This window comes from Sinohyriopsis cumingii, chromosome 2 (assembly GCF_028554795.1).
Source record: "Sinohyriopsis cumingii isolate HCF-2022 chromosome 2, ASM2855479v2, whole genome shotgun sequence".
Classification (NCBI taxonomy): Eukaryota; Metazoa; Mollusca; class Bivalvia; order Unionida; family Unionidae; genus Sinohyriopsis; species Sinohyriopsis cumingii.
The window spans coordinates 129,637,097-129,663,882 of record NC_142962.1 but is presented as its reverse complement, the minus strand read 5'-3'; the positions used below and the strand labels follow the sequence as shown (position 1 = coordinate 129,663,882).

The 26,786-nt window shown below is 34.6% G+C and overlaps 2 protein-coding genes across 5 annotated transcripts in view; one reads left to right on the top strand and one right to left on the bottom strand.

The window, feature by feature from the left end:
* The window catches only part of LOC149805824 (uncharacterized), a 48,690-nt gene extending 38,138 nt beyond the window's left edge, over positions 1 to 10,552 (top strand). The window contains exon 8 of the mRNA XM_089950538.1: positions 5,640 to 10,552. Within this exon, the coding sequence (XP_089806664.1) occupies positions 5,640 to 5,897 (258 nt within the window). The 3' untranslated portion in view covers positions 5,898 to 10,552. The remainder of the gene's footprint in view (positions 1 to 5,639) is intronic.
* Positions 10,553 to 13,150: 2,598 nt separating this feature from the next.
* LOC149805823 (hypoxia-inducible factor 1-alpha inhibitor-like) overlaps positions 13,151 to 26,786 on the bottom strand; it is a 28,780-nt gene continuing 15,144 nt past the window's right edge. For 2 of the 4 annotated variants that reach the window (XM_089950533.1, XM_089950535.1), the window contains exons 6-8: positions 22,432 to 22,495; positions 18,976 to 19,083; positions 13,151 to 16,393 (exon numbers count right to left, since the gene is read on the bottom strand). In XM_089950533.1, the coding sequence (XP_089806659.1) occupies positions 16,349 to 16,393; positions 18,976 to 19,083; positions 22,432 to 22,495 (217 nt within the window). In that variant the 3' untranslated portion in view covers positions 13,151 to 16,348. The remainder of the gene's footprint in view (positions 16,394 to 18,975; positions 19,084 to 22,431; positions 22,496 to 26,786) is intronic. The other 2 variants (XR_016419799.1, XR_016419798.1) reach the window with 2 other exon arrangements.

Sequence of the window (26,786 nt, the reverse complement as noted above, 5' to 3'; positions counted from 1 at the left end):
CAATGATGGCAGTGTACCTTGAACTACATCCCCCAGAAACATGTGTTAAATTCTGTTCTTCTCCAAGGCAGAAAAGATCTTCTCTCACTTAGATCATCTAGGTTTTCTGGTGAACTGGGGATATTCAGAGCTCCATCCATCCCAGCCTTTTGGTATGGTTTCCTCGTGTTTGCGTAATCAGGATCATTGAACTTGTCAAGGCCATTTCCAACAGGACTTGGAATTCAGCAAGAGAGTTCTTGCAACTCCTTGTATTATTCAATGGCGGCAGACTTGATCACGCTTGACCATTCTTTTTATGCACCTCTTACAAATGACAATGCCAGTGCATATGGTTGGGGTACCCACTTGTTGCTGGACTCCATTACAGCGGCAAATGGGAACCAAGGGAACAGCCTCTCCATATCAGACTTTAAAAATAAAGACTGTCATCAGTGCCTTTCACTTTTTGAAAGATCAACTCTCAGGCATGAGCCTGACAACTATATGGTGATAACCTACCTCCTCAAACAGGAAGGCCCCAAATTATCCCACCTGTGTGTTCTAGTTTGGCAGTTTCTATGTTGGTGCAACAACCTAAAAAAACAGGAAAGGCCAAGTCATTCACACAGAATGGTCTCACCATCAACTGGTCTTTATTCAGATCTGTGCACTTCTGGGGCATCTGATGATTGATCTTTTAGTGACAAGGTGGAATCACAAGTTGACTGCCTTTGTCTCTCCAGTTCATGACCCAAAAGATTAGGCCTTGGATGCTCTGTCAATCAGTTGGGAAGGGTTGGGAGTATTTGTGTACCCTCCCACAGTAGTGGTACCAAAAATAATCCAGAAGTTATGGAGACAGAAATGCAAGATGATTCTGATAGCACCTGGGTTACTGATCTACTTGATCTAGTGATAGATCTGCCCCAGAAGATTCTGGCCAGCCCAAATCTTCTCAAGCAGCCACTATCACAGGTATTTTCTCCCTGCCCAGACCATTGTCTTCATGCTTGGCTCTTGTTGGGACAGCATTGTGATAAAAAGAAATTTAAATCTTTGACAGGGGAGAGAATCTTGAAGCAAGAAGGCCCTCTATTCCGAAGGTTAATGAGGGAAAGTGGCATGTTTTCAGAGACTGGTGCCACATCAGTAACATTGTTCCTCTGAGCACCTCAATCACTCAACTCGCTGAATTTTTTTCTCTGGCTTATCAAGGAGAAATAGTTGGTACCAATTACTATTAAAGGCTACCACTCCATGATTTCAGACACATTCGCTGAGGTTATTATCATACAAAACGTTTCCTGATACCTTTAGCTTCAGCAAGCAGGGTGAGCAAGTTACATGCTCTTTCCATTCATCTGAACTATCTTCTTATCAGATGGTTCGGTGGTCCTCTTGACACAAATAGTCTTCATAGCCAAAAATAGATTACCACATGTCGGCAATCAAAGAGTTATCATTTGCTCACTCTCTTCCTTAGACAGATCAAGTGAGGTGGCCACTTCAGCCTGTTCACACACTCAAGCAACAGAAATACACAGAGACAACTTGTGGCACACACTAGCACCTCTTTCTAAGGGTGAAAGCCAGGAAACAAGATAACACCCCACAATCCATTGCTTTGTGGCTGAAATGAGTTATAGGCATATTTGGAAGTCTCACTAGATAGATTCACCTTATGAAGATTACCATTTTTGAGATTAGAGTGATCTCTGTGAGCTTCACATTCGACCATAACATTTCAATTTGATGTCGTACAAGCTTTCAGCCTGCATGCAGAGCCAACCTTTCTTGAGTTTTTATCACAGAGATAACATCAGAGGCAAACTTTGAATGTGTTAGGTCCAGTGGCAGCAGCCCAGATGACCACCAGACCCAATTAAAACAATCAACACAGCCTATCAGCTTCAGTGGATTTGCCAGTGAAATTATGTAGGTAAGAAGATTTCAGTAATTATCTTCTTAACCATATACAGGGTTACAGGTCGGGTGACCCTAGGCTGTATTGCTAATATAATTAGGAGAATGGGCTGTTGTTCGCATGGGGAATCCAGCTTTCATTCCATAGAAGGATACCTGAGGAAGAGGTCAGATGCTCATCATTCCCTCCTGTTGCTTATTCTCCTAATGTTAATGTGATTGGGGAATGTATTTGAAGGAGAAAGCATATTTTTATGTAAATTGTGTTTCTCCAGGAATACTTAACCCAATCACATTACTTAATAACTCTCCCAACCACCTCTCCATGTGATTATATTGCACAGCTTAAAAACTAGTGACACCTGGTGGTGGCAAAGGGAAGTAATGGGCATGAGTTATAGCCTTTTGTCTATATGAAATAGAAAAGGACAATTTTTGTCATTTTGGTATGGCTGGATTTGCGAGGTAGCAGGCTTATATCCCTAACATTAATGTGATTGGTGAACATATTTGAATGACAGATGATCTCATCACTAGGAATTAGTGATCATTTGCTAGATACAAATATAAAGAAGTTAAAGTATTGAAATGAATTGTAATTAATGTGATTGGGTAAGTATTCTAAGAGAAACACAATTTACTAAAAAATTTGCTTTCTGTAATTTTCTGGCATTTTTTTTCTTATATCATCCACTTTACAGTAAGACCTGTGAAGTACTTAACTGTTGTGACCTGTGTATGCCATTGTTTTGCTGTCTGTAATTACAGGTATTAATAACAATGGACAGGCCTTAATGAGGAGTATGTAAGAGACACAGACTGGCAAAATATAATTATACCCATATGTGGTGTTCTTTGAATCATACTTGAGACGTTTTTCTCCCGCTGGTCTGATGTGAGATGGCAATCATCACACCCTACTAGTTGACCTGGGCATAAGAGATATAAATAAAACACTCACACAAGAGTGTGGAGAGCCCCAGTATTGCCACTGATGCCACCTCATTTTCCAGATTCCATATGACAGAGTAACTAGAGGCAAACAGATTGCCATTTCTACAAAAGCTCTATCAGTCTTGAATATCATGGGAGTCCGACATAGTTAAAGCCCCACTGTCATCCATAGTGCCACAAGGAGAACATATAAGCACTGAACTGACTCCTAAGTGAGTAATGATATGATATGATGGCCTATTTGGAACAATCCTGGATGTTTTTGCTATATGCAGACCTTGGTACTTGTTGTTGTGATTGTTCCTACTGGACTAAAGCACAATACATAAACTGGCATTAATCTTGGATCAGCGACCTCCTGAATCCTGACATCTCCATGCCTGCTGAAACAACCATTCATGCAGATTTTCTTCACACAGTGGTATTAAGAGAGAGGCATCTCTCCCTTACAAGCCTCCATACTGTAGAAAACTTTCTCCTTTCCCTTTCAAGGAGGCATTTGTGTGTGTGGGGGGGGTAACTCCAAAAGTTGGTAGATGAGCTAAATTTGTTTTCTTGCCATTAGATCAGTTATTACCTCACCTGTCTGTAAAGCCAAGCGAGTTTATGGTATGACCTGTATCAACCATAGCTTGCCATTGTGTCATGCATTATCCATAAACATTTACTATTTTTAGCTTCTTCTCAAAAACCACTTGACCAATTTCAGTCAAATTTGCCTAAAAATATTCTGCTTTCAATTGTATACACATGGTCTCCATTTCAGCATTGCCACTCCAAGTAAAAATAGGGGACACCTTTAAATGTCTACCCAACATCCCCTCCCAAAAAAATTAGCAAGATTTTATAGAAAGCATTTTGGCAAAACCATCTGTCAAGCTTCTACAAAAGATTTAGATTCACTGTCCAATATGGCCTCTGTTTTGAAAACACAGAAGCTTTTAGCATCTTCTAAAAACTGTCCAGCAGAACTTTACCAGATTTGTGAGGATTTGTGTTTTATAAGTGGTGCAAACGATGATCATCCTCCATAACACTAAATAACGAAAAGCCTTAAAATTACTAATTAAAACTGCTCGACAGAATTTGATGGAAAGCATTCTGACATGAAGGCACTTGAAAAGAAACTTGAACAATTTCTTCTCAAAAACCTTTAAACAGAACATGACCTATACATTTTCCAGTATAAATGACCTTGCAGTTCTATACAGTGATGTTGATCTGCAGTTAAATATGACTGAAGATACATACAGAAACCAGTCAACAGATTTGAATTTTTTTTTGTCAAAAGCATGCCACAAACCAAGTGGCATGGCTATTTGCTCTTGCAGACGTCATCCAGGTGAATGATCTCAGGCCAACTTGTTTGAACTGAAGTTTTTGGATAAAACAGCTTAACCAGAGCAAATTAAATTAGGTATGCTTGCTTTCATGCACATGTTTATGACCTAGTTATATTTATGTGCCTTTAAAATTATTTTTTAAAGTTTTCTGATGTAGACTTTTTGTACTGGGGATGGACCACATGTTTTACAATTTAAAAAATCTAAACTGGGTTTTATTTCTTTGTTTGATTCACAAATTGCTGAGCTCCAGCTTTTCATCTACAGGTATTTGTTGGGGTTTTCAAAATCTAATAAACTGCTGTTAAGCTGAGCAATTTGTCAAACATTATATATTTGCACTAGGAGTGCTAAGTTTATTAAAGTTGTCAAGATTGTTGTATTATCAACATGATTAAAATAACTTGAATTGAAAAGCCGCCATAATGTAACTTATGATATTAGCTTGACCATGTGTATAATAATGTAACTTAAGATAATAGTTTGACCATGTGTGTAATAATGTAACTGATAGATTCTAGCTTGACCATGTGTATAGTAATGTAACTGATAGATTCTAGCTTGACCATGTGTATAATAATGTAACTGATAGATTCTAGCTTGACCATGTGTATAATAATGTAACTGATAGATTCTAGCTTGACCATGTGTATAATAATGTAACTGATAGATTCTAGCTTGACCATGTGTATAATAATGTAACTGATAGATTCTAGCTTGACCATGTGTATAATAATGTAACTGATAGATTCTAGCTTGACCATGTGTATAATAATGTAACTGATAGATTCTAGCTTGACCATGTGTATAATAATGTAACTGATAGATTCTAGCTTGACCATGTGTATAATAATGTAACTGATAGATTCTAGCTTGACCATGTTTATTATAATGTAACTGATAGATACTAGCTTGACCATGTGTATAATAATGTAACTTATGATATTAGCTTGACCATGTGTATAATAATGTAACTTAAGATAATAGTTTGACCATGTGTATAATAATGTAACTTATGATACTAGCTTGACCATGTGTATAATACTGTAACTTAAGATAATAGCTTGACCATGTGTATAATAATGTAACTTATGATAATAGCTTGACCATATGTATAATAATGTAACTTATGATAATAGCTTGACCATGTGTATAATAATGTAACTGATAGATACTAGCTTGACCATGTATATAATAATGTAACTGATAGATACTAGCTTGACCGTGTGTGTAATAATGTAACTGATAGATTCTAGCTTGACCATGTGTATAATAATGTAACTGATAGATACTAGCTTGACCATGTGTGTAATAATGTAACTGATAGATTCTAGCTTGACCATGTGCATAATAATGCAGGCAAGTACAGAGATGAGTCTTAACAAAAGAATATATAGATTCATGTTTCTCAGATGCATTTGTCCATTTTCTCCGCAGGTTTTGAGTAAAAGGAAGTACCTGTGTCTGGAGGAATATGATGAGCCAAATTTTGACTTCCACTGTGTTAAGAGTCTCCCATCACCTGGATCCAAATGGTACACAGTCTGTGGGACTAAATTTCCAAACCATGCAGAGTACATTGTAGTGGTGTGTGCATTCTGTGCCTTTGGACTGGCTTGGTACCTGAATCTTCTTCTCAACATGGGAAGTCTTCCATCAACTAAACCAATGCATACTAAACCAAAGCAGAACTAGGTCTAATAAGCATCACTGTTGGTACCCTGAATGTTACACTGTAATTACATTAGGGGAATTTCTTAGTTATTTTTGCTTCATTTTTTTATATTAAATAGCTTTAATACATTCACAGGATGTAGAATTAAAAACAAAAATCAGTTAGGTATTTATTTCAGCAGTCAGCAATTGTCTCTGTAATTTTTTGGGTAAAATAGTGAAAATATGTGATCCAGTCTGATTGTATGTGGGTAATTCTGTATAATTGTCTTATACCTATAATAATGAGAAATAATGTTTTGAAAATTTGATGAAAAAAATCTGTGCTGTGTTTACAGTCTCATCAATTGCTCATTGTACAATCATGCCTGTTTTTCAAGAATCTTCTAAATTGTCATTACTTTATTGCTGAGGATTTTGATTACATTGTCCAGTTGACTCAGTTGCCACTTTTTATTTTGAATTGTGACCAGTGATGTTCTTCCCTGCTAATAGGTAACTGGTAGTCATACAGCATGTAACAGTGCAAATGAAATCTCCTGATAAACTGTTTATAACATCACTGCCGAAGGTGTTAATAGCACATAATCTTCTGAGCATGTCTAACTTGCCTTATTTGTTTATGACAAGGAGTGTTGAGGACCTTGTTCTGTTTATGTGTGAAAGCAAGAGATTTAAAACTTAAATGTTTCTCAACATAGCAAGCACAATTCTTTAAGTCTCTAGCATAAACCATATGTACTTGCTTATAAGTCAAGTCAAACTGCAAACAACAAAGATCCTGATCTGCTGTAACATAATGTGACAGCAGATTAGGGTCTGTATTGTTCGTTCTACTGATTACTCATAACAAACTGTATAGATCCAGATCTGCCTGTGTGTTAGGCGACGGCAGATCTGAGTCTGTGGAGTTTGCTGTTAGATTTGTCTTATTAGTGAGTAATTGGCAATTGGGTTAATTGTATTATGCAGTTAAATTCCATAATAGCTGAAAAAATCGTTCCTGCAGTTAACGAGGTTATATGTTACATTAAAAAACTGATCCTATTGTTATCCTTATCATTGTCTTCAAGCCATTTACCAATTATCTTTATTAGCCCAGTATGACAGGAGTGGTTTGATCAAAAGACTGATACCAATTATCTTTATTGCCCCAGTTTGGCAGAAGTGGTTTGATCTAAAGACTGATACCAATTATCTTTATTGGCCCAGTATGACAGAAGTGGTTTGATCTAAACACTGATACCAATTATCTTTATTAGCCCAGTATGACAGAAGTGGTTTGATCTAAAGACTGATACCAATTATCTTTATTAGCCCAGTATGACAGAAGTGGTTTGATCTAAAGACTGATACCAATTATCTTTATTAGCCCAGTATGACAGAAGTGTTTTGATCAAAAAGACTGATACCAGTTATCTGTATTGGCCCAGTATGGCAGGAGTGGTTTGATCGAAAGACTGATACAGTTATCCTTATTAACCCAGTATGACAGGAGTGGTTTGATCGAAAGACTTGTAGCAATTATCTTTATTAGCCCTGTATGACAGGAGTGGTTTGATCGAAACACTGATACCAATTATCTTTATTAGCCCAGTATGGCAGGAGTGGTTTGATCTAAAGACTGATACCAATTATCTTTATTAGCCCAGTATGGCAGGAGTGGTTTGATCAAAAGACTGATACCAATTATCTTTATTGGCCCAGTATGGCAGGAGTGGTTTGATCGAAAGACTGATACAGTTATCTTTATTAACCCAGTATGACAGGAGTGGTTTGATAGAAAGACTGGTAGCAATTATCTTTATTAGCCCTGTATGACAGGAGTGGTTTGATCAAAAGACTGATACCAATTATCTTTATTAGCCCAGTATGGCAGGAGTGGTTTGATCTAAAGACTGATACCAATTATCTTTATTAGCCCATTATGACAAGTGGTTTGATCTAAAGACTGATACCAATTATCTTTATTGGCCCAGTATGGCAGGAGTGGTTTGATCAAAAGACTGATACAGTTATCTTTATTAACCCAGTATGACAGGAGTGGTTTGATCGAAAGACTGGTAGCAATTATCTTTATTAGCCCTGTATGACAGGAGTGGTTTGATCGAAAGACTGATACCAATTATCTTTATTAGCCCAGTATGACAGAAGTGGTTTGATCAAAAGACTGATACCAATTATCTTTATTAGCCCAGTATGACAGGAGTGGTTTGATCGAAAGACTGGTACCAATTATTTTTATTAGCCCAGTATGACTGGAGTGGTTTGATCGAAAGACTGATACCAATTATCTTTATAAGCCCAGTATGACAGGAGTGATTTGATTGAAATACTGGTACCAGTTATCTTTATTAGCCCAGCATGACAGGAGTGGTTTGATCTAAAGACTGATACCAATTATCTTTATTAGCCCAGCATGACAGGAGTGGTTTTATCTAAACACTGATACCAATTATCTTTATTAGCCCAGTATGACAGGAGTTGCTTGATCGAAAGACAGGTACCAGTTATTTTTATTAGCCCAGTTTGACTGGAGTGGTTTGATCGAAAGACTGATACCAATTATCTTTATTAGCCCAGTATGACAGGAGTGATTTGATCGAAATACTGGTACCAATTATCTTTAGTAGCCCAGTATGACAGGAGTGGTATGATTGAAAGACTGATTGGTGATCATATGAGTGGTCATTTGTTTTTAAGAAAGTACTGATTTGTTTTGCTACATGATTCTTGTTAATTTTGGAAATGGTGAATAGCATTTTATCTATCTGGAAGATTGTTGTTATTGCGCTTATGTATTATTATTATTCTTGCCCACTTTTAGGTATAAGGAAATTTATTACATTATAGGCTTAAGTTTAAATATGTACTATTGACTTGTGTATTATATTGGTGCTTAGTTTCAACATTACAGGACCAATGCCATCTACCCCTGCACTGTTTTGAATATTAAGATTTTCGGGATAGTGCCATATGTCATTTATTTCCATAATTATTTCAAGTTAATTTTGAGTGTGTTCTTAAGTTTGGAGCTAACAAATTCTGTTAATTTTGTATTAATGTCAGGTGATTGGTCATTTGGTAGTCCGGTGCAGGGTCATTTATTTTCAGGTCATTAGCACAGTTGTAGAAATTGTTGTTTAGATGTGCAGCTATGACTTTGGTGTCAGAAAGGATTTTATAGATATTATTTATTTCAGTTGGGAAAGCTGGATTTTCTTTGGGATGCAATTCATTACTCCTATGACAAAAAATCATTTCTCTTTCACTCATGATAACTTAAAGAAGAGAAATAATTTTTATGAGCTCTTGTCCAAGACATTAAAGCACGTTAAAGAATGTATTTTTTGTTAACAATATGCAGACGAGTGGAAAATTAATGAACTTTCAGTGTCTTCCAGTGTGTGTTTTGTATAGGTCAGTATAAAATATAACGTTTTCTGTTTGACTACATAATAGATTTTATAATAGGCATAACTGTGTGATATTTTTGTGTCAGTATTTATGATTATGACCATGCAGTCTGTTTTCAGGTGCTTTTAAAAGCAATAGTTATTTATTATTTTAAAGATTTAGTACGTCCACATCCATACAGGTTTGAAAGCACCTGGATGTAAAAATTAAATTGCAAGTTGTTTATTACTATGAATCAGCTGTAATTTATATGTTGCATATCATATTCAGTGTATTACCCACACATACCTTAATAAGTGTACACACCAACCCACCACCTTTTTTTTTGCTTTAAACTTGCAATATCCAGTGCTTAGCGGATTTCTCAAAACATCATTCCTCTCGGGGTGAAGCATCAGCTAAAACATGCCTAGAACATAATCATTGTCTCAGAACCACTATGTATAACTAGTTCATAGTTACCACTAACTTTTGTTCATTAAAGCAATCTCAAAAATGGATCATATATGTGGTTTATTCATTATGACCATGTCGGGAGGGAGAATGTAAACTTGGTTAGATCCCAGTATACAATGGGAGCTAACTCTTCTAACATGGATATACAAGATACATTGTGTATATCTTGATCAGCGTGCACTTATGATGGCTTGTTTTAAATTCATTAAATTAACCCAAATAATAGTGCACATTGAAGGTTTTATTTAAAGTACAATATTTTAAAAAGTATATAAATAATAAATAGCACTCCGGATATAGTCAATTAAAGGATTCAATTATTTCTCATTGAAAGTGCTAAATTGTGCATTATATTTTTTAACCCCATCTTTATGTCTTCATTCAATCCCTCATTTATTTAGATAATATCTTGCTTTTTTAAGTGTAGTGAATTCTCATTTCTAAAATAGATTCATGGCATAATGTAGTTTTACCAATGTTCACTAGCTGATTCAGTGTAAGCCATGGTAGATTTTTAAGAGATAAATGAATGATATTCAATTATTGAGGTCTTTAAACTTCACAGATATCTTTGTTAAGGTATTCTTTGTATTAAATTTTAGTCATCATTTTTAGATGATCGTTTTGGATGTGATATGATCCTATACAGTAAATTAATTCTATTTCCAACAGTTGATTGTGAATATTCATGTTATTGGATAGCATGGTCTTTTTGATGAAAAACAGGAATTAAAATCATCTTAGATGACATATTTCCAATATCTGGAGCTGTGACTTGAATAAAATAAAATACTGAAAAGCAACCTTCTGTTCTTGTGACTCATTGTGCCCATTTATGAAGCTCTGAGTTATGTAAAGAGCATTTTAACCATGTATTAGGAAGATCCATAAATCACAGTCAACCTTGATGATACCAGAGGTAGTATAGTACCTACAGTTTGTATTGATGCATGCTGATAATACCTGCATTAGTCAGAGATTTATAGGAAATGTCAAGAGTTTATTTCTTTATGTCAAAAAATAAAATTTGACGAGGTTTATTTTTAGGAGATATAAATTTTCAAAGCTTCAGAATGTTTGATAAGGAAGCTTAAACACACACACACACACACACACACACACACACACACACACACACACACACACTTTTCAGCAGGTAAAACCTAACTTGCTGAACCACAAGGATTGGTAGAAACCAGAATCATTAATCATGATACCAGGTACTAAGAAGCAAAGTTTGCTATAGTAAGATACCTTTAAGTAAAACTAAAATTATGAGACACAAATTAGGACAGAAAATTCCTTGTCTTGCAACCATGAACAATTTTTTTTTGTCTGATGGGAACAAGTTTCTTGTCTGACAGGAATATGTTTCTTGTCAGACGGCCGGGTACAAGTTTCCTTTGAGACACCAAATACGCAAGAAAAATCCTTGTCTGACAGTCAGGAACAAGTTTAACATTTTGCTGCCCAAAAATTACATATCATATGGTAAGAAACACTTGCATTTTGCGTAATTTGGATGAGAATTCCTGGCAGGTACAGTCCCCATCCCATCTTGCACAAATTATTATACTGAGTGTAGAGAGCAATTCATACAATAAATCATTGTTGCTCATCCTTCTGATCTTCCCACTCCTTTTACAATTTTCCTGGATTTTTCTGGAAATCTATTGTCTTAACTACTGTTCTACTATATGGACTGATCAATCCATATAACTATACCCCAATGTCACTTTGAAGAATTATAAGCTACAAATTTTCAATTTTATAGACTTATAAAAATGGTACTAGCAGCTGTTTCACTAGGCGCTCAGCATTAACAGGTTAGTGTTAGGACTGGATGGCCTGGTCTCAGAATAATGTGACTGGGTTGGACATCATACTACATGTCTGCAACATGAGGTCCCAGTGCTAGACATCACTATAAACTGCCACACTGAAGATCTCATAGTGATAGGACTGAAAAATTGTTAAAGCTATGTTAAAATCCAGATTACACACACACGCACTGAGTTTTGTAGAAGTGATCTTTAAAATTATTTCTTTGAGTTTATTAGGAAAAAAATAAGTTTTTGAAAGGTAAGAGTGATGGAACATGTTGGTCAAGCTTTATGTCCAGTTGGTTTGTTTCAAATTTGATGACATTTACTGGGGATAATGTTAACATTGCAGATGCAACTACAACATGGTAAATCCATAGGAAATATATGGTTAATTCACATCAGAGGTAGATTTGCCTTTTTGTCATAAGGTTTTATACTTTGTAGAAATGTTGCAGCATGTATAATACTAGACACTGGTCTCCTTTTGATCAATATGTCATGGTTTTCAAAATTACCTATACACGTAAAGCTTGGGGTAAATAACATCTTTAGATGTACTACCAAAGAAAATCTTAAATTTTTTTAATGAATCTAGTTTATATAATAAATTTTTAGCATTCTTAACAATTTTACATGTTTTGCCATATCAATGCAAGAGTGTTATAATTTGGAAGGTATTTCAGTCATTTTGAAGTAAATGTATCTGAAATTAATATAGGAGGTACACCTGATTGGCCACAGTAGCAAACCGACAAATTGGTACAGTATTAAATTAGTCCCACATCAGTGTAGGCAGGGCATGTGGGCTTTTCAGTTAACAGAGGTGTTAATCGCAGATCAGTGCAGAAATTAAGTGTTACATATGTATTTTTGTACATGTCAGTATGGCTTTTTAGCTGTTATGCATGTTGAGGAGGCTATATGATATCAATGCTCTTCATCAGAAATGCACAAAGTATCACAGATAAAATAAATATTTATATCAGCTGTGATGGGCAGGTGTGAGTGCCAACTTCTAACCTCATAAATTGGTTGGGGTTAGGGGAAGGGTCTATACAAATTATTTTTAGGGAGGTGTCATTAATTTACCTGGAATTCTAACAGATGCATGTCCTCTGTGTGTGTGTGTGTACACATAATCTTTCACTTTTGTTTTACAACTTTGTTGGGCTGATGGCAGCTCAAAACAGACGTAGTTTACCCATTTTATGACAACTTTAAAAAATGCTTTATTCCATTTTTTAACCCTTGGTTGTAAATTTTACCCCATCCTTTAAACATGAATTTCTCTTGGATTTGAGTTTAGTATTTGTTATGTGGTAGCGAGTTCTTTCTTCCCCTGATAAAGAACTTGTTTAGCTTGAAACTGTTTTGTTTGTGTTTGTGTGTGTATATGTATGTATGTATATATATATATATATATATATATATATATATATATATACACACACACACACACACACACACACACATAACCAGCCTCATAGCTCTGAGGTCATAATGACCTCTTCTTAGAGGCATAACAAACAAAAAGAACGAAACAAAACATGTAATGAACGGAAAAGGAAATGAATATACACAAGTCTGCATGATGTTTATTTATTCTATTTACAAAAGAGAAAGTAGAAGTAAAAACAAATTGTCCAACTTATAAATATGCATGTTTTATTATAGGTATGCAATGAACAATGACAAACCAGACCATTATATTGGATCCAGTGCATCTGGAGGGTTTGTTATTCACCATATTATTAGTGTGTGTGTGTGTGCATGTGTAATAACTCAAAAACTGGAATAAATATGCAGGGAAAACTTATTACATTCTGTGTGTTGCTTTACATGCTTTCAAAAGATCTCCATGTTTTTTCAAGTTTAAACATGTATCTATATATCAGACCTTCCTCCACGTTCTAGATCTTTTTTTGTAACTTGCACAGACCTTACAAAATGCATAAACGTTGTTACTTTCTGAATGTAGGAAACAAACTCGAATACTATTCCAAATAGTGTTGGCTGTTGTTTTTAATGTTTTCTTTCTCTGTTGCGTTTTACTGGATGCCACTTTCCCAATAGACTGGTACACCTTCTGTATACTGGTGACCTGTTCTTGGATTTCACACAAACACCAAAAACAACATTCTCATTTGTTCTGATTTTTTCCTGAGCATGATAACCCAACAACTTCAGTTGATCTTGGAACAAAAAAACATACAGCAGATCAACACTTGTCATGTTCTGCCATCTTTGTTCATGTCTACTACTGGTTCTGAGGTGAGTTCTCAACCCTCGAATATGGTTCTTTGTTTTAAAATAATGTTTCTTAAGTTAGGGTGAGAAGGAGCACTGTCGTCTTGTCAATGTTACCATGTGTTGCTCAAGGAAATTCCGGCAGTCTAAAGGAACAATTATAGCACATGCACCAGTTACTACAAACAGAACCAGGACAGCATTTTTTCATTAGTTGAAAAATTGTCGCTTAAAACATTATTTTATCATAAAGAAAAAAGGTATCATATTTTCAAGCAGGGATTTTAATTTAAAACATCAAAGAAACTCTGCTGAAATTGGAGATACTGGTATCTTTGATAATGGAATCTAAACAGGCAAATGCATAATACCAATGGTTGAAATAGTGTTAACTTTGATAAGAAGCATTCATCCAAAGTGCATACCACATCAGCCATCAAATTTATTCAATACATGCTTCTAACCCGTCAAGATTGACATCTAGCTGTGGTACTTGGGCAGTGAATGGTCTGTACAACACAGCTACTTATTTGAAATTGACATGGTAACACCTGCATGGAATGAACAGAGGGTCGACATATTTTATGTCTATGATGAGAACCTAGTATTGGTGTCTCAAAGGAAAGCAATGTTGTCAAGTTTCACCCATATAACACACAATTATCAAGTACATTAGAACATGCACGTTATAATGTCTCTTAATTATAATTTACAGAGAGAAATTAACAAAACTGATATAAGGAGAACAGAGGTACAAATTCTTTCTATGTAAATAAATCAGCCCTTATCAAAATTTTCGCAGGAGACAAATTTCCTTGTGTGTATGCAATCAAACAAGACAATATTTCCTGTGTAAATGTAAATAGTCTGGCCCCTATACTTTATTTGATTTGTCAACAGCTTATGTAACACAGTGAATTTTATAAGTATTATGAGAAGCAAACCTACTGCTAAATATCTACTTATCTCAAAATTATCACAGATTTGACCTACTTATCTCAAAATGATCTCAGATTTGACCTACTTATCTCAAAATTATCACAGATTTGACCTACTTATCTCAAAATTATCTCAGATTTGACCTACTGAAAGAATTAAAATAGCAACTATTTAACAACAAAATATGTAAGTCCTGTACAAACTTTCCATATTTTATTATTTGTCTATTTGTGAAGAAGAATTTTCAAAACTATACCATGGCAAAATGATAACAATATATAATATTTAACAGGCTTGTACAAATTAAACGATGTAGTCAACAGATATGTCTGTAAAGTATATCATTTTGAAAAAAACTCTTGTACTTAAACAATTAGTTACCACTCAAATAACTATTGTTCCACCCTCTACCAAAGCACTGGTGAAGCTATAAATAAATAGAGTGCATTGTATGAGTGTGAAAAGTCTCATATTCCATAAATATGTCAAATATGGTTTTAAAACAAATGAAAAGCAAACAAAAATTTAAAACAAATTCAACAAACATAAAAAGCAAAGTATTAAGAATACTGATGACTTAGAGAATTTGATTCACAAGGTATGAGAATAAATTATAAAATATTATAATCATGCTCATTTTTACGATCATAAGCAAATATTCCTCTAAACATGAAAACTGAATTATACATTTTAAATCTCTAACTTTCTTAACAAAGAACCAAACTGAAGATTTCAAAACAAAATTTACAGAAAATATTTCAGCAGTTACCTCTAATGAGATTTTGTGTTGTTGTTAAGTACTGCATAGAAACAATCTATATCAAGGGAGATAGCCACTCTAATAATAATCATTTCTCCTTTGGATTACAATTTATGTCCCTTTACATATTTTAACCAACTTTTCAAGGCTAACAAAAGTTAAAATAAAACAAGTGCTTTAATATTACAAATTAATACTATTCTTAGTAACAGAAGAGCAGACAGGCTTTGGAGGAAAATCCCTTCAAGCTAAAAATGGTCATATAAGAGTCAATAACTTCATCACACAACACCTCATGCTTAAATTCAAGCTATGAAAATGCCTGGATTGTCGTGAGAAGACTCTTATATTATGCATGGTGCATAACATTATTACACATTTAAGGCATATGATATGTAACTTAGCATTCTTACATATTCAAGACATATGATTACATAACAGTAGATGCATGTTATCTTGTCATATGGTACATTCAAGAACTGCAAAACTGACCAGTAATTCCATATACTAGGAAAGAATTACTAGCTTAAAAGCATAAATCCCACTCAGCATGTTAATTCTTTACAGAAAGAACAGCTATGTCGGCTGTTTTTATCAGTCAAGTCTCATAATCTAAAGAACCAAATAAACATGCAATCAGTGTAACACTGATTATCACAAACAATGCACAGGTACTCCATGAGATGGATTGGGATTGTTAACCATGATTCTGTCCCTCTACTGGTAGATTAAATGGAACCTTCATTTGAAGCCAGACCTTGGATTCATTTGGCACATATTGTAAAACTGCTGTAGCAGATATCAAACAGGAAACTGGATGAAGGTCTCTAAGTATACCTGCCCAAAACCATTGCCTGCATAAATGGAGCCACCTGCAAAATAAACAATAAATACCTGCATGAATGGAGTCACCTGCAAAATGTCTGCATGAATGGGGCCACCTGCAAAATAGATGCCTGCATGAGTGGAGCCACCTGCAAAATAGATACCTGCATGAATGAAGCCATCTTCAAAATAAAAGCCTGCATGATGGTAACCACCTGCAAAATAAATGCCTGCATGAATTGAGCCACATGCAAATAAATACATACCCCACTCCCTCGATAACTCGCAAACCTGCTTGTAACGCAGGGTCAGGCGTGGATCCCATTTTTTAAGCCAGAAAATACCCCAAACTGATCCCAATTGTTGAACTTGAACAAAATGGCGATCAAAATTGTTAATGGAAACTTTGATGTATCGCTTGTTTTATCATCGAAAACGGTAGATAGGACCTGGAAATTTTAATCAACATGAAATATCAAATTTGAAAATAGGTCATACAATTTTTTACATTTTCTTTCCAAAAGACATTCCTAGTACACTGCAATTAACGATACTTAAGAAAATTTCGATCAATGAAAATGTCACTCATGCTGAGTGGATGCAATACTTTAATAAATAAATACAAATTAAATAATTTTGTTATCAATTGAAATTTGTGTTTTAGTTCTATCTTTTAGTTCCTTTTAAGTGTAATCATCATAAATGCAATGTGTCCTCTTGTACTTAAACGTAAAATGCATCAATCTACCATAACAGCTATGTCCGCGAGCATTTCTCTGAGAACCTAATTAAGTGCCAACTGTGTTTTGATAACCGACTTCTGGAAGTATTTGTTGTATTGCTGCACTAAATTGAAAGCTAGCCTCCTTTGTATTATCACGTTAATTATGTCTTTTGAATCAAATAAAGGAGGTGGAATGAAAGAAAAGCTAAAAGGCACAAAAATCCTAAAGACTTAAAATTTAGCAGCCCCAGTCTTATGTCAGGTGATCTCACTTCATTTGATTAATTGAACACTTATAAATGTTATTGTGTATGTACCAGAAACTACCTTAAATTAACCGATTCTTTCACAACTGTGATCAAAGATAACAAGGCAGCCAAGCGAAATGAATACTTTGTAAAATAATGAGCTTGATTTCACAGATACGGACCATTGTGGGTAAGCAAGTTTTAGAGAATTCTTGAACTGACACTTAGAGATATCCTCAAGGATGATAAGAAGTTTCATTATTAATTCCAATGAAATCACGACATCAATTTTCTACTAATTGAGCAATACAAAAATTGAGTTTCAACGTAGACAATTGTCTCACGAAATAAATGTCGCATGTTTTTGAAAAAAAAAAGGAATCTTGTTTGGTGGTGTATCAATAGTTAGTCTAGTTCCGTGCTCTGGGGACTCCCGATTTGGCAAGATAATAGCAAACAACATTAAGGGAACTAGACTCATCAAGAAAACAAAAAGTAGAGAATTAATACACAGATCTTTTTGCTTACACGTGATGGATGTTGAAGCCAGCTGGAACAATCTTTCATACGTTGGAGATTTTGAAAATAAATGTTGTTTAAATAGAATAACGAACAACTTAATTAGAAAAAGTGCATTATTAAAAATTATTATGGTCATGTTTGTAAAATGAGGATTCAGTTAATAACAGCCCAGTTCCCTAAACCCACCAACCCCGTTTTCTCGATGTCAAAGTGATTTTTTTCAATTACTGGACGTCCCTTGGTAACTTGTGCCTCACTTATAGTGTGGTCTATGTTTGTGGACCCCATTGTGCACGAGTTATCGATAGAGAGGTATAGAGATATTAATTGTACACACATCCTCAGTTTTGATCATCATTAAATGTACCAGACATTTTACTGTCAGTTTGAACAGCTATCCATTGTTCCTGAAATTTGCCTTGATTAAATAGTTATTAACTTGGGAACAATTCTCATTTTTCAGTGCAAAAAATCTTCCAAAATTTACAGATCTTGTTCAGATCAGTACAGTACAGTAATGAATCTAAATCAAGACAATTTTATGACACAAGTTGCCAAATTTGCTAGCTATAAAATAATGTAATGCCACCACTATAATATTATGAATCACAGTAACACCGTTAAAATCTGAGGAATGTATAATGATAAACAAGTTATTGGTAACATTGAGATAACTACCGTAAAGTCACTATTTTTCAATACATTTATATGGATGTTGTGGTACCTATAAAACATAAATTTAAAGATTCAACAATGATTCTTTTTTATAAACATCAGGATCACTTCTGCAATTTTAATATAATTACCACCAAAAATATCCTTTTCACACAACAACAGAAACAGATACCCACAAAAATAAATGAATTTGCATCAACGTATTAACTTGCTTAAAATTCAGGTCAAACTGTAAATGACACAGACCCTGATTTGCCATTGCATAATGCACTGGCAGGTAAAGGGTATATGTTGTTTGTTCTACTCATTAATCTTAACTTAGATCCAGATCTGTTGACACATTATGCAGATATGGGTATATGCAGTTTTCAATTGGATCCAACTTACAATATGCCAGTTTATACAGTATGTCTTAGTCAAGAGAAGCGTGAAGAGAAATGGAAGGATGTAAAATTCAAACCTCATTTGGATCATTCAGAGCCTGGATGATCATCTTTTCTATGTTACGTGTCATTGCAACCCTCTGGTGGGCCTTCAATGGATACTCCACTTTTTCTGTAGGCCCTGCCTGTATCACACAATAAACATGTATGAAAAGCCAATGACAAATTAAAAGTATTTTTTCTGTAATGTACATGTTTCACTGAATATCAACAGAAAACAAGCCTCTTTGATAATAAAACAAAGGGCCAAGTGGGCCTGATGTCACTCAACTGGCTTACATATCTGAAGAGCTGACTATTTCACTAAGCATGGTTATATAGTAGTGGAAGAATACATCCTATGTAAACTATTTTCCTAACATTATATTGTGCTGGTTTTGCCAATTTTACTATATCTAATCTTGCCAAAAATTATATCTAAAGATGACTGGATAATTAATATGCACTATCTCCTAATCTTTACCAAAGTCATCCAAGCTCTTGATGGTAATAAACACCAAAGCTCAAAACTATTGCTTCAAGAGTCACAAGTTCTGACAATCACATGCAAAACTGGCTCATTAATATGCATCAATTTTACTCATTACTTAAAACGAATAAGATCCTGATGACAGAATCACACATTCCAAGTTTTATCAGAATCAGATCACAGATAATGGTAACAAGCTCGCCCAATCACATGCAAATTACCAGACCCATCTGAGATATTGATGATATGTTTATATTCTATACTTGATCAAAGTCAGATCAGAACTCAGACCTTCATATGGTAACAAGGTCAACCAATCATATGCAAAATTATCTTAATAATATGCGTGGATCTCATTACTTAACCCATCCAGTCTGAAACAAGATTACCACATTAGTATGCACAGATCTCACCCATTTTCAAACTCTTCATCTATCCTAATAATATAAAATATATTCCAAATTTGATTAAATTCAGATCAGAAATATGACCTCCAGCACAGTAACAATGGTCAATCCATCAGATGCAAGATAATTTCATTAATATGCATGGATCTCACTCATTATCAACCTCATCCAAGAGCTTGATAAGAACAGCCCACGCTACAAGTTTTATCAAATCAGATCAGAAACACGGTTTCCTGAGAGAGTAACAAGCTCAGCTAATCAGATGCAAAACCACATCTTGATCTCATCCGAGATCTTTGTGATATAAACATATATTCCAAGTTCAATGAAAATGAGATCAAAACTATCGTCTCAAGGGTGGCAACAAACTCAGCCAATCAGATGCAAGGTCATCTAATTAATATGTATGGATATTGCTCTCTAACTCTTCTGTGATCCTAATGATATAAGAATATATTACTAGCTTAATCAAAATCAATCAGAAATATGACCTCCAGAGTGGTAACAAGGTTAGCCAATCAGCTGCAAGATCATTTCATTAATATACTTGGAACATGCTCATTTTCAAACTTGTCAGAGATGTTGATGATATAAACACTTATTTCAGTGGTAGCAAGCAATTATCAATGGATGGATTTACAATGTATGACACATGCCAGGTGCAGCAACATACCATAAGCTCCCTTGGCCTTAAGACCAGAAACTGCTTTTACAAAAAAATGTACACGTATATTTTATTCTAATTTTCTTTATGGGTTAAACTGCAGTTGAATGTGATTTATTATTATTGTTGTTATTACATGTACAGCTTTAAGTTATTTATTTTTAAAGTTATACTTTTGAATATCTCTAAAAATATTTATATTTTCATCATCTATTGGAATAATTTAAGTTGACTTACTTAAATCAATATGTGGAGGCATGACCTGAGTAAAGTTCATCAGACTGGTTACGCCTTTCCACATTTTAAATCTAATTATGACATCAGAATGGACAAGTAGCTACTGTATATGTGCAGTTATTTAATGGTCTCCAGAAGTAACATTGTGTAGGAATGTTATGAGTGTAAATAACAAATAAAAACAAAACATTTTTGAATAACATACATGCCAACCCTTGGTGAGGAAAAAGTGTAATCCAAGTGGACAAAAAGAGTAATCCAAGCAGAAAAAGAGTAATCCACATATAACATGATAAAAATTCAATGAGCATATGTACAAAATGATTTATTGATTCCTCTGGACTTTTAATATCAATTACTGCTTCAAGTTTTCGTATATAACACTTTTGAGCTTTAAAAAGACTCTCGTATTGCATTTCAAAACACTTTGTACCAGCTGAGACTATGATTGCTATGCACAGTAATAGAGCACTAAGTGCTGGGTTACTGAGCCTGGATCTGAATTCAGTTTTATTTTTGTTAACAATACTTAACAATCTCTCACAGTTATGTTTATTCAAAGCATTATCAAGCAATAAAAAAAATGGTTTCTCCAGTGGAATCTACTGTTAATTCTGGTAATGAAAGAAGAGCACTCAAACTTTGCCCTTTTTGTTGTCAGAGTCTCTTACACAGACTCTAAAAAGAGTGTATGGCTATTTAGCTCTTCGATACACACGTAGCAAAGTTTGCACTTTCAGTGCGCTATAAACAGAAAACCTGTTACCTATTTGACTCCATACACATAGGCCTGCCTGTTAACTGTTAAGCAGTGCAATGTATATTACATTTAACAGCAATTTTAACCATTTTACATTTTTGGTAAACATCTATTATGCATGGAAATTTTGTAGAGTAAAGTCTGATCATTATAGCTGTGTAATTACTTCTCACAGAAGAATTTTTTATGTGTTTGAAAATCTTGAGAGAATTCGAGCTGCCATTTCTCATACTCGAAATTTACAAGTTCTTTGTCTGCGTCTACATCACTAAGTCAGCTGAATTTGATAATTTATAAAAACTAATTGTTGCCTACATCAATATCAAAGCCTTTACCTAAGTTATTGAAGCTTTCATTGTTGCAATTCTAATCTTGAAAACTTAAGTAATGAACGAAATCTGCAACCTCCATTTTGGAGAGTGGAGAATATGACCCAGTTAATTTAAAAAGCTGATTTCAACCAGAGCATAAACAGCGACCAAGTAATCTGACATAATGGTCATTCACAGCAATGACTGTAGTACCTAAAAGAGGGTTTTCCCCGAAGGTGGCGCTATGAAAACCCGCTCAAAATGGCTGATGTTTACAGCAGGCGTCAAAAGGCGCTTCCATAAGAACGATGTATAGGCGTCAAAAAGCGCTTGTATGCAAATGGAGTAGAGGCGTCCACAGGCACTTGCATGAGAAAACAAATTATGAATTTTTGGGGAGGGGGATATACCGAAAACGCATAATCCGAACACAGATACGCGTAAGGCGTAATTTAGTGGAAAAAAAAAACGTAATTATTACGCCAAAAGCGTAATGGTTGGCATGTATGGAATAAGCACTGCAAAATCAAAAACATGATCTTATGAGTTTAAGGTATTTCAGAAACTCTGTGTCCAGCGTATGTGGATTTTTAATTTGTAAATCAGTTTTATTCGTAAGACTCACCTTATACCAAAAATTGACAGATATGACTGTACCATGGCCTGGAACAGATTCAACCTGGTGCCACCTGGAAAACACAAAATATATATGTATACAAACATGGCCATTTTCATAAATTTGCTACCATAAGAAAATAAAACAAATCAACTACCCTCAGGGATTGTGCACATGTGTGCTTTTTGTAGCAGGATCGATTGGACCTAAAGACCCTTTTCAGATGACATAATCAGTGGCCATATTGGAAGAAGATTATAAAGGGCATAGGATCAATTAAACAAAAGATCCTCAATGACACTGATGTTCAAGTGTCCAAAATGAATTTCTAAGAATCCAAGACAAGACTGTTTCTTCTTATTACCTTCTGAGTATTGAAACTTCTAAGATATTCTTCAGAAACCCAACATACAGAATTTGGTAAAAATAAATGAATATTTTGATATATGTCTGAGCTAACATGTTACAAAATACTCTTAAGTGCAGAACAAAATTCTTGATCATGAGCATTAACCTTGAACCTGATATCAGGGATAGGAATCATTTACCTTATTTCAATGTCAAGATATAGCCACTTGCTAATGTTGGTTAAATCTGAGTGTGTGTGATTTGGATGTTTAATGTAGCTTTAATAATGTTTCAGTGATATCGCTACAATGTCTGCAGTGTGGCAGCTTATAGTGATGTCTAGCACTGGGACATCATGCCACAGACATGCAGCATGATGTCCCACCCAGTCACATTATCCTGACACCAGGCCAACGAGTCCTAACACTAACCTCTTAATGCTGAGTGCCAAGCGAGGCAGCTATTAGTACTATCGTTATAAGTATTTGGTATGACTCGATCGGGGATTGAACCCACGACCTCCCGCAAATCTAAAATTAATATTTTAAAAGCTGTATTAAGTTGCATTATTCAGATATATCCACACGCTGTGATAAAAATCCATTCACGCTTGTTTAAGTTATCACACCAGTACATCTAACAGTGCTGACTACAGGGATAGAAGTGAAATTAAATTGTAACATTTGTGTGGTGTTTTATTTGAGTTTTCTTTAAAGGTTTTAATTTTTTTGTGGTACAAGACGCAAATTAGTTAAAACAAGATTATCTCCATGGTGAGCATAACATTTATCAAAAATCTAATAAAGGATGCTTTGATTTTGTTTCTAAATAAAATTAAAATAAAGATAAAGTGAAAATAAATAATTAACAAATACATGTAAGTGCTAAGAAATGTGTATGCTTTCTTGACCACTGGCTAACTTAACGAAAAACACTGAAAGAAGCATTTTTTTTGCAGTCAGGGTAGAGCCATTCATCGATTTTTTTCAAATTTTAAGTTGTTTTTATTAACTGTAGGCTTTCTTTCTGGATTTTGTTTTTTTTTTCTTTCTGGATTTTGGGGTTTTTTTTAAAGGTTTCTAAGGTCAAATTTTAAGTTTTTTGAGGTTCACTTCTTACCATTTGACTATCAACTTGTTCAATGGAATATAACTAAATACAAAGTCTGGCGAATATTGACTTGCATATGTACAAGACACTTTGTTCATAAGCTCAATGAAATACTGAAATTATGCAAGCAATGACCTTTGACTTGACTCCAAGGTCAATTAGGTCTGGTTTTCAGACCTCCTTCACAAAAGTAAAGATATGAGTACAGATATGTCAGATCTGCACTATTTTCATTTCAAGAAGTGTTTTAGTGAAAACCACATGTCAATGCAATCATTCATGCAAGTAATGATAACAAGATTTTCAAGATGGCCACCTTGGTGATTGAATGAACACCCTTTTCTTTCAGAACCAGCTGCATACTGCTATAATAATAATGTGTTAGTCAAACCCAATGTTGATAAGACTACCCATTCTGGAGAAGTAAACATACAATGATGTCAAAGATATTGATGAAGGTAAATATTTGGAGGTTAGATAAGTATCATTTTAAAATAGGAACAACTATATATTGCAAGACTTTTAAAAAATCTCAGATATTGGTATGGTCATTTAGAACCAGTAGCCATTTTAAGATTTGATTTTGGGAGGTTACAGTGGAATCATTCTCAAATAGGACCAACCAAATATAGTGAAAAGCATTTCAGTGAAACCCCATTTCAATATGGCATCCCCTTCAAGAGGAGAAGTGTTAACATAATTTTCAAGAAGGCAGAGTGGCAAACAAGAGATGTTCAAGATGGCCATCAAAGGGACCATATTTGCCTGTCCAGGGGTACCATTTTCATTCCCAACCATCTAGATATCCTAAATCTTTTAGTGAAAACCAAACTGGGTAATCCATTCAGGAGGAGTAACAATAACAAGATTTTTCAACACCATATCATGGCAGATATATTAGGTGTCAGATCTGCACTGTTTTTATTCTGGACCAACTATAGATCAAAAGATGTTTTTGAGAGAAAATTCCATGACAATGGGACTATCTATTAAGGAAATATCAATAAAAAGTTTTCAAGAAGGTTGCAATGATGTACATATTGGGTGTAAAATCAGCATCATTTGTTTTAGTATGAACTAACTATTATGTCAGTCTTAAGGCAAAATTTACATTTTGATATAACTGAATTGCTCAAAAAGAATAATGATAACAAGATTTTCTAAATGGTCAAACATAGTGCCTTACTGAATATTCAAGATAAGCATAGTTTTCATTTAGGACCAACCAGACATCATAGGAAGGCTTTCAGTGAAACCCCATATTGATAAAACAGTCGATTTATCAGACGCAGTGATAACAAGATTTTCAAAATGATCACCATGGTGGATCAACTGGGTGCCAGATCAGTACCATTCAGAGCCATGTAGACATAATACGAAATCTTTTGGTGAAAATTCTATTCTAATATGACAATCCATTCAGGACAAGTAGCAATCACAAGAATTTCAAGCTGGCTGTTGTAGAAACTGTACTGTATCAAAGACAAATGAGATCAAAACTATTGTCTCCAAAACCCCAGATTGATATGACCATTAAGTGGAGTAGCACTAACAAGATTTTCAAGATGGCCACCATGGCAGCCATATTAGATGTAAGATTGGTGTCATTCTGAATTAGATCCAACTAGACACTATAAGAAGTCTTCGGTGAAAATTCTGTTTTGGTATGACTTTCCTTTCAGGAGAAGAATATATAACAAATGTTCAAGATGGCCACATTTTCATTTAGAAACAACTAGATATCATAAAAAATGTTGATGTCGATATGACTTTCCACCAACAAGATTTTCAAGCTGGCCACTCTGGTGACCAAACTGAATGCTAGATCAACTCCTTTTTTGTTAGGTGGCGCTATACAGTTTCGCATTTTGCATAGGGTTAGGATTTTAAAGAAAAAGAATGTCACCAGCTTTCCTCACCGGTTATATTGGCTATTTAAAAAAGACCTTGTATATCTTAGGTATAATGCAAAGAACCTTTAATTCCCTTTATTTTGTTGTATGATTGAAGGGTGTACTATGGGTTATAGAGTATACAGCTTGGCCTTACTTCAAATGTGCACCTTTCAAAAAAGTGCTAGCTCTACTTGGTCATTTTCACTTCCTGAACTTCAGAGGTAAATTGTATAAAAAAGAGCCGATAACTTTTTTTACATTTTATATATTTGGTAATTCATTCATTGCACTTTCAGAAGCTGGTATTGTCTAGTCTGGCAAAATTCATTTTCCCTATTTTAATAGCTGCTATGTAAAGTGTACTTTAGACTAATTCAGACTGATTTTTTAACACAAGGGAGCAGTCATTTTAGTTAGCAGTGTGCTTAAATCATGTAAAATTTCCAAAAGTACAATATCCAAAAGAAATATCATCCACATTACATTAATGTAGCATAGAGGTATGCAAACATTCTCTCTACTGTGCAGGTTTTAAATGCGAACTACTTCACCTTACATAAGTCACTCTCTCAAAAGTACATATTATCTGGTGAGCGCCACCATAAAGAAGATATAGGTATTATTTTTGTATGATTTAATTATGTTTATATGGCTGAAATATTTAAGTCGCAAGCATCAAAACAATCCTTTTGAATAATTCTCCTGCCTTTTCCCCCACAGAACAGTATTTATGAGTGTCAGAGTCTCTAACAAGTCCAGCCTACCCCCCCCATGATAAAAGTGAGCTATTTTAAGAATGCACATTACATTTTGTAAACATAGCAACCAATATTATGCTGAATGACAGGAACATGAAACTAGCCAGAATTATTTCTGAGATATCAACAATGAATTTTACAATTAGAAAAGGGAGGTGACTCATCAGGTTCATAAAGGTCAAAGGTCAAAGTGTAAAATATTTGCCTATTGTTTAATATGGAAGAAGCGAACTCACTTTCTCTTCATTTATTT